At 38.1% G+C, this 8587-nt stretch overlaps 3 protein-coding genes across 3 annotated transcripts in view; 2 read left to right on the top strand and 1 right to left on the bottom strand.

The window, feature by feature from the left end:
• The window catches only part of LOC104746972 (DNA mismatch repair protein MSH1, mitochondrial-like), an 8274-nt gene extending 3825 nt beyond the window's left edge, over window positions 1-4449 (top strand). The window contains exons 12-22 of the mRNA XM_010468531.2: window positions 148-223; window positions 360-418; window positions 521-588; window positions 797-970; window positions 1759-1968; window positions 2094-2350; window positions 2442-2585; window positions 2665-2722; window positions 2835-3134; window positions 3236-3883; window positions 3982-4449. Coding sequence (XP_010466833.1) covers window positions 148-223; window positions 360-418; window positions 521-588; window positions 797-970; window positions 1759-1968; window positions 2094-2350; window positions 2442-2585; window positions 2665-2722; window positions 2835-3134; window positions 3236-3883; window positions 3982-4215 — 2228 coding nt within the window. The 3' untranslated portion in view covers window positions 4216-4449. The remainder of the gene's footprint in view (window positions 1-147; window positions 224-359; window positions 419-520; window positions 589-796; window positions 971-1758; window positions 1969-2093; window positions 2351-2441; window positions 2586-2664; window positions 2723-2834; window positions 3135-3235; window positions 3884-3981) is intronic.
• Window positions 5297-7766, top strand: LOC104746971. The gene is made up of 8 exons (XM_010468530.2): window positions 5297-5406; window positions 5729-6031; window positions 6478-6547; window positions 6645-6700; window positions 6872-6947; window positions 7080-7116; window positions 7209-7323; window positions 7429-7766. Exons 2-8 carry the CDS (start codon window positions 5736-5738, stop codon window positions 7664-7666), a joined length of 888 nt encoding a protein of 295 aa, XP_010466832.1. The 5' UTR covers window positions 5297-5406; window positions 5729-5735; the 3' UTR covers window positions 7667-7766.
• LOC109129112 lies at window positions 7745-8145 on the bottom strand (the record flags this gene model as incomplete). The annotated part of the gene is made up of 2 exons (XM_019236743.1): window positions 7745-7965; window positions 8018-8145. Coding segments are annotated over 2 exons (339 nt in total), but the record flags the coding sequence as incomplete, so codon positions are not given.

Raw genomic sequence — 8587 nt, 5'->3', positions numbered from 1 at the left:
CATCAAAAAATCGGCCACGTCCATTGCATCTTGGAACGGCTACACAAATTGGTTGGCATTGTTCTTCTTGCTGAATAGTGTTTCACTAGGAAGTTTAGGAGTTTTGGAATGGTAAAGAATGCTAACATGTATCTTGTGGTCCTGCAGGTGCCTTACCTACTGAAGGAATACCTTGTTTGTTGAAGGTGTTACTCCCATCTACGTGCAGTGGCTTGCCTTCTTTGTAAGAAAAAGATATTGAAACAGAAAGAAAACTAGTTATATTATCCAAAGCACCCGTTTGAATTCAATTATGCTATATTATAATTTTTTTGGGGGACAATCTCTGCCTCTTTCATTTGGTGTCTCTTTCCTTTCAGGTATGTGCGGGATCTTCTACTAAACCCTCCAGCTTATGATATTGCTCTGAAAATCCAAGGTAATTTGACCAATGTGGAGAATTTTCTTAGTTTATTCCCTTTTAGATTTTTCTATGACTTAATTTTTCTCATTCTGCCTGTGAAACTATTTCCTTTTGCAGAAACGTGCAAGCTCATGAGCACAGTAACATGCTCAATTCCAGAGTTTACCTGCGTCTCTTCTGCTAAGGTAAAACTAAAAGTCACTTGCTACAGAGAACTCTTTTGAAAGCTGATAACTTTCCGTTTTCGCCCATGGAACTTTCATGTCTAACAATGAGCTTAAGAAGTACCTTTTCCTTTGTCACTATAGGCTATCGGTTACTGACACTAATGAATGCAGGTTTCATAATTAGTCCAGGGTCAGCTTCTAACTTCTATATACATCTTTTTGGCAGCTTGTGAAGCTACTTGAGCAACGAGAAGCCAACTACATTGAGTTCTGCCGAATAAAGAATGTTGTTGATGAAGTATTACATTTGCATAGACATGTTGAGCTTGTGGAAATCCTGAAATTGTTGATGGAGCCTACCTGGGTGGCTACTGGTTTGAAGATTGACTTTGAAACTTTTGTAAGTTTAATCATCTAAGATGACTCTGTGTTTGTATGCTTTCGTTTCTTATCTGCTTTCTTTGATGATGGGTACCTATTCCTTGACACGAGCTCAGAGAATTTTCTAATCTATCTAGTTATAGTCTGTTCTGATCTCTTCAGCTGATGAGTATGTGTATAAGTTCAAGTTTTCGTTTCCTTGCCAGGTCAATGAATGTCAATGGGCTTCCGATACAATTGGTGAAATGATATCTATAGATGACAATGAAAGTCATCAAAATGTTAGTAAATGCGCTAATGTCNATGGAACTTTCATGTCTAACAATGAGCTTAAGAAGTACCTTTTCCTTTGTCACTATAGGCTATCGGTTACTGACACTAATGAATGCAGGTTTCATAATTAGTCCAGGGTCAGCTTCTAACTTCTATATACATCTTTTTGGCAGCTTGTGAAGCTACTTGAGCAACGAGAAGCCAACTACATTGAGTTCTGCCGAATAAAGAATGTTGTTGATGAAGTATTACATTTGCATAGACATGTTGAGCTTGTGGAAATCCTGAAATTGTTGATGGAGCCTACCTGGGTGGCTACTGGTTTGAAGATTGACTTTGAAACTTTTGTAAGTTTAATCATCTAAGATGACTCTGTGTTTGTATGCTTTCGTTTCTTATCTGCTTTCTTTGATGATGGGTACCTATTCCTTGACACGAGCTCAGAGAATTTTCTAATCTATCTAGTTATAGTCTGTTCTGATCTCTTCAGCTGATGAGTATGTGTATAAGTTCAAGTTTTCGTTTCCTTGCCAGGTCAATGAATGTCAATGGGCTTCCGATACAATTGGTGAAATGATATCTATAGATGACAATGAAAGTCATCAAAATGTTAGTAAATGCGCTAATGTCCCGAATGAGTTCTTTTATGATATGGAGTCTTCATGGCGAGGTCGCGTTAAGGGAATTCATATAGAAGAAGAAATCACTCAAGTGGAAAAATCAGCTGAGGCTTTATCTTTAGCGGTTAGTATTGAAGCTTATTTCTTTTAGTAATAAAATATTCTCCTATATATGGTATTGTTTTTTCTTAAATATAATGGTGCTGGTGGTCTTGTCTTATTTTAAAGTAACGGAACATCCATGTGTAGGTAGCTGAGGATTTTCACCCTATTATATCGAGAATTAAGGCCACCACTGCTTCACTTGGTGGCCCGAAGGGAGAAATTGCATATGCAAGAGAGCATGAGTCTGTTTGGTTCAAGGGGAAACGGTTTACGCCATCTATCTGGGCTGGTACTGCAGGGGAAGACCAAATTAAACAGCTGAGACCTGCTTTAGACTCGAAAGGGAAAAAGGTTGGAGAAGAATGGTTTACAACCCCAAAGGTGGAAGTTGCTTTAGTCAGGTTGTTTTCCTATATAATGAACGTTCCATAGAAATTTATTGTGCAATGATACTGGGGTAGATATTGATGTCATATTGTGCTTTTGTTGCAGATACCATGAAGCTAGTGAGAACGCAAAAGCCCGGGTGTTGGAGCTGTTGAGAGAGTTATCTATAAAATTGCAAACAAAAATAAATGTTCTCGTGTTTGCATCTATGCTTCTCGTCATTGCAAAAGCATTATTTGCCCATGCTTGGTAAGTTTATGCTTAGTCAAATCCCATTAAGAAAAATACAACTCTGTAGTTTTAATGTAAGTACTGTGCACAACTGCAGTGAAGGGAGAAGACGAAAGTGGGTTTTTCCAACACTTGTCGGATTCAATACAGATGAGGTATATGCTTGCTGGTCGTTGAAGTTTGTAGACAAACACATGCAAAACATGCTGGGCTGTAATTCTTATATCTCATGTTCTTTCTCACCTATTTTGATAATTTTTTATATAGGGAGCAAAACCATTAGTTGGTGCCGGTCGAATGAAGTTGACAGGCCTATCACCTTATTGGTTTGATGTAGCTTCTGGCACTGCTGTTCACAACACCGTTGACATGCAATCACTGTTCCTTCTAACTGGACCCAACGGTGGTGGTAAATCGAGTTTGCTCAGATCGATTTGTGCAGCTGCTCTACTTGGAATTTCCGGTTTAATGGTTCCAGCTGAATCAGCTTTTATTCCTCACTTTGATTCCATCATGCTTCACATGAAATCCTATGACAGCCCTGTAGACGGAAAAAGTTCTTTTCAGGTAAAATATACTACTAGCATGCAATTCCAAAATTAACCGAACTGAAATTGTTTCTTGAATTGGAATGTATGATATTCTCTCAACTGGTTCTGTGTCATCAGGTAGAAATGTCGGAAATACGATCTATTGTAAGCCAGGCTACTTCGAGAAGCCTAGTGCTTATAGATGAGATATGCCGAGGGACAGAGACAGCAAAAGGCACCTGTATCGCTGGTAGTGTGGTAGAGTGTCTTGACACAAGTGGTTGTTTGGGTATCGTATCTACTCATCTCCATGGAATTTTCAGTTTACCTCTTACAGCCAAAAACATCACATATAAGGCAATGGGAGCCGAAAACGTCGAAGGGCAAACAAAGCCAACTTGGAAATTGACAGATGGAGTCTGCCGAGAGAGTCTTGCGTTTGAAACAGCTAAGAGGGAAGGCGTTCCCGAGTCATTAATCCAGAGAGCCGAAGCTCTTTACCTCTCAGTTTATGCAAAAGATGCATCATCTGAAGTTCTCAAACCCAACAAAATCGTAACTTCATCCAACAATGACCAGCAGATCTGCAAGCCAGTGAGCTCTGAGAGAAGTTTGGAGAAGGACTTGGCAAAAGCTATCATTAAAATCTGTGGAAAAAAGATGATTGAGCCTGAAGCATTAGAGTGTCTTTCAATTGGTGCTCGCGAGCTTCCACCTCCATCTACAGTTGGTTCTTCATGTGTATATGTGATGCGTAGACCTGATAAGAGATTGTACATTGGACAGGTACGTACTGTGACCATGTATTAGTAAATTTCCCTTAGAATATAGACAGGAAAGCGAAAGTGATTGATTATGAGGATTCTTCTGTTATGAAACTGCAGACGGATGATCTTGAAGGACGAATACGTGCGCATCGAGCCAAAGAAGGACTGCAAGGGTCAAGTTTTTTATACCTTATGGTTAAAGGTAAGAGCTTGGCTTGCCAGCTGGAGACCCTTCTGATTAACCAACTACATGAACAGGGCTACTCTCTTGCTAACCTAGCCGATGGAAAGCACCGGAATTTCGGAACGTCCTCAAGCTTGAGTACACCAGACGTAGTCAGTATCTCCTAGTTTGAAACATTAGCTGTTTGTTTGTAATTTGATCATCTCTCTGTGCAAATTGCACTAAGTTAGTTTGGGTAGTAGAATTAGAAGAGTAGATAACACTAAGAATGCCTGCCGTTTATCTTTTTGAAACTTTGGGAAAACTGCACGCATTTCGGTCAAATCGGATTCAGCAATTACCCAATTTTGGGTTCGTCGGGTGTAATTGTCGTTTTGTGTAATATTTTTGAACAAAAACCAGTTTAATGTTTTATCTATCATTCTTTTGTGTTTTCTTTATAAACCGGACATTGAACCACCCTTTTTGACGGCTTAACTCCAATTGCAAGAGAACCGGGTTCAGAATAGGCGTGGTTATCTATAATATTAAAACCGATGATTTATGTAAAACTACGTCGTTTTAGTAAATTCTCATCCTCCCCAAATTGAAAACAAAAAGTGCTTCTTCCATGCCCAGAATTAGGCCTGGGCATTCGGTTTCGGTTCGGTTGTATTCGGTTTCGGTTATTTTGGATATAGTAATATAGTAACCATTTGGATATTTTTGAAATTTCGGTTCGGTTCGGTTCGGTTTCTTTCGGTTCGGTTTCGGTTTGGTTATTTAAATAAATAACCATAACTAACATAAATTATATTAACATTAACCAAATAAACCAAATATAACCAAAACTAACCGAATATAACCAAAATTAACCAAATATACAATAACAAAAATACAAAAAAGGGAAAAATATTGATTCAATTTTACAAAATAGTATTTAACTTTGTAAATTCAAAATAATAACATTTACATATATTGATTATTTAAAATATTTAATTGTTTTGAATCTAGAAATAATTTATATTTTAAGTTTATTTTATAGTTTTGCATAATATTAAGTATATAATATTTGATATCTTCTAGGTTTTCGGATATTTCGGTTAACCATTTAATTGTCGGTTCGGTTCGGTTCGGTTTCGGTTAGTTTGGATATAGATTTTTACTAACCATTCGGGTATTTGAAAAATTTCGGTTCGGTTCGGTTTGGTTTTTTTCGGTTCGGTTTCGGTCGGTTATTTGGTTATCGGTTATTTTGCCCAGCCCTACCCAGAATCGTATTTTGAGATCTCCTCCGATCGGATTTTGATCTCCGACACTTTCTCGCCGATCGTCTTCGTCAATTGCGTCTCTCTTCTTCGTCCTTATATCTTAATAATGTAAGTTTCGTGTCCCTCATCCCAACATTTGAGTATTCTGATACCGTTCCTGTAGTGAATTCGATCATAATTTCAATACAGAAACCATTAGATTCTTATGCCGATTACAATTTCTTCTAGTGAGTGATAGTTGTAGGCTGTGTAGAGAGAGCTTTTTTAGCAGATTGAATTCGAAGATTCAGTAGCTTTTGTATATCGCTGTTGATTTGCTAATTCGTGCCTTGGAACGTTTCACTTGGACTTCATGCATATTTGTTTGCTGAATTTGATTAATAGGATTAGTGTGTTTCAAGATGTTCTATGTGCTTTGTGTTTTTTGCAGTTGAGACATGGATGAGGTTGTTGTTGAAGTGGAGAAGACAAAGAGAGAATGGGAAGACGCGTACGAGAAGACGATTGAACATATCATGGCGATTCAAGAGTATGGCAAATCAAGGAGAGGAGGACAAGGAGGAGAGGAGAAGGAGATGTCCCTACAGAGGCGCAACGGATTGGCTCAGGATGGTCTCTCTCTTCTCAATTCTTTGCAATTCAACTTGGATCTTCTCGCCCCTCAGCTTCCTTCTGATGATCAGGTTCAATCCACTCAGTCGCTGCTTGAAACCTGGAAGAATCAATATCACAGGTACTTTTATTTATTTATTTTCTTTGCAATTTGGTTTACTGTCTGCGTGTGGAAGAATAAAGGAACCTTGAATTTGTACAATGATGGTCGTCTTTAGGCAGTTGAGTAGAGTCAATCTATAGGAAAAATGATGTGATAGTGGGCGTTTAACCTTGGCTTAGGGGTACACTTGAGTCCATCGTTGTTGTAGTTTGTAAAAACAAGAGGAATGTTATATGTGTGTTTCAAAGTATTTCCTTGAGCTTGAGTTTGATCTCAATCACTTAAGAGTCAAAGTATGAGTTCAGGGAAAGGTAAAATGGGGGAAACTAATTTGAGTGTTGCCTATACTACAATTCTGTCAAGCGTTTATTAAATACAGGGTATGGATGATTATTGTTCACAGTAGCAGCAGAGCTCCTATTATTGTGTTTGAATGACATCTGGGTCATTGTGTTTGTGGTCAGTTTGAGGGTAAACCTGAGAAGTGCTAATTTACAAGCTAAGGATAACATGAGGAAAGCAGCTCAAGAAGAGGTTAAGTCTCATGGCATAAGCATTCTCTCTCTGTCGCTATTTTTACCAGCCATCTCCTTTAATATTTTTGTATAAAGAGTGCTTTCAATGATTGTAGAGAGAGCTTCTCCTCGGTGGTGGAACAGAGTCCACAGTTCTCAGACGTAAACGACAGTATGTTCTTCTTAGCTATATCTCTCCTACTAAGTACAGCCATTCGATTGGGTTGCCTGTTGTAAATGTTTAACTTGTATTATGCTTTTGTTTATTGGTAAATCCATCACGCACTAACAAAAGAGTTCAGTGTTGGTTTCTAGTGAATTTAACATTTTTGGTTGTTTGTAGAGCAAATGCTGGCGTGACGTCGAATGCTGAAAGCGTAACTGAAAGTCTCAGGCGTACACGGCAGCTGATGGTTCAGGTCAGTAAAAAAAATTAGTTACGAAAGGGATTGTGCAGTTACATTTGGTTTGCATTTTCGGTTTTTTAATATATATAAACAAAAGCTATATTGTCTGATTATATATTCTCTCTTGACCTTGTTGGGTTACAGGAGGTTGAAAGAAGTACAAACACTCTCGTGGCTTTTGGTATGTCATTGATAGTATGCTAGATAACTAAGTATTTAGTGAAAACAGGTTAAGACAACAAACTTATATATTAACCATGTTTACATTTGTAGATGAATCTACTGGAGTACTTAAAAAAGCCGAGAGTGAATACAAAGGGCATAAGTCTCTGTTGTCGAGGACCCGTAATCTGCTTTCGACAATGCAGCGTCAAGATGTAATTGACAGGTATTTGAAACAAAATAGACTCTGTTTAACCAAACCATCATATAGGTGAATAATAATAACTAACTAACTTTTTGTTTCTGTGGTTCTTTTGGCACTATCAAACAGGATAATCCTGATAATTGGATTTTCTCTCTTTGTCATTGCTGTGGTTTACGTTGTTTCAAAACGCATCGGAATTCTGAAACTCCAACGAATGGCTACTGCTGCTATTAAATCTCAATTAGCTGGAAGAGCAGCAAATGGTGTGGGAGATGGTGCCATGCCTCTCGGACAACAGTTTGATGGCAATACAGTTCCTACTGTTAATATTCCTCCACAACAACGCATGCATGATGAACTCTAAATCTAAGTAGATATGCTTGTAACATTGTTCATGAATCTACCTATATATTATTTTAGAATTACATTTCTGAGAATTAACAAAGGTTATCTTATACGATAAAGTAGGATTCCTCAAGAAACAAAGGAACATAATTATAAAACTGAAAACTACTGTTATTTGGAATGTTAAGTCGGGCCAAAACATCCGCGTGGTGGTTGGTTGTTCTCGGTGTCCACTTGAACACCACTGCCGTAAATCGATTCTGCCAATAGTGCACATCACGTATCCAATTGTAACTCCCAAAGTTAAAGACTGTTTCCCTGCATTAAGTCTTCGACAATCTTACTTTCACCGTCAAACACCACTTGAGACCACGTATGTTGCATCACAAGTATTAAAGCTTGCAGTTCACTCTCTAAAACACATGAAGTGGGTAATCCTAAAGCCTGTCCCGCTCCTTTGTAGCTACCCATTTCATCTCGGAAAAGCCAGCCTGCTTTTGATTGATGGGTGTGTTGTGGAAATTATCCATCATAGTTACATTTCGTCCATCCAGCCAATGGTCGTATCCATTGCCTTTGGATCCTTCCGCTTCCATTTGGGTCTTGATGATTTTGTATTTGGTGAAGACTTTGGATGTAATTCTTAGCATTATCCCAGTATTGAACATATCATTCCAGGCTAGCTTCAGGCTAGTATGCCAAGAGTTAAGTTTTTCTGTTGAAAAACCAACTGACTCTTACTCTTCCAACATCAACATGAGTAGACATACCACTTCATGCTTTTGTTTATGACTTACTTGACGCAAATACATCAACGAATTGGCTTATAAAATAAATGGACGTATTGGTTCATAGCTTTCATCAATCATCACCTTTTTTGTTCTACCGTTCTCTCAATTCTTCAATTCTTTCATCAAATTGCTTCCAGAGAAAGAAAAAC

This window comes from Camelina sativa, chromosome 15 (assembly GCF_000633955.1).
Source record: "Camelina sativa cultivar DH55 chromosome 15, Cs, whole genome shotgun sequence".
Lineage (NCBI taxonomy): Eukaryota > Viridiplantae > Streptophyta > Magnoliopsida > Brassicales > Brassicaceae > Camelina > Camelina sativa.
Note: the sequence above shows the minus strand (reverse complement) of the source record. Positions and strands in the feature narration are given on the sequence as shown.

What these genes read in the sequence shown, in the direction of transcription:
- LOC104746971 (XM_010468530.2), top strand. Translation starts at nt 5,736, where the DNA reads ATGGATGAGGTTGTTGTTGAAGTGGAGAAGACAAAGAGAGAATGGGAA. An exon ending in GTTCTCAGACGTAAACGACA is followed by an intron (nt 6,701 to 6,871) that starts GTATGTTCTTCT and finishes GGTTGTTTGTAG; the next exon opens with AGCAAATGCTGGCGTGACGT. An exon ending in AAACACTCTCGTGGCTTTTG is followed by an intron (nt 7,117 to 7,208) that starts GTATGTCATTGA and finishes TTACATTTGTAG; the next exon opens with ATGAATCTACTGGAGTACTT.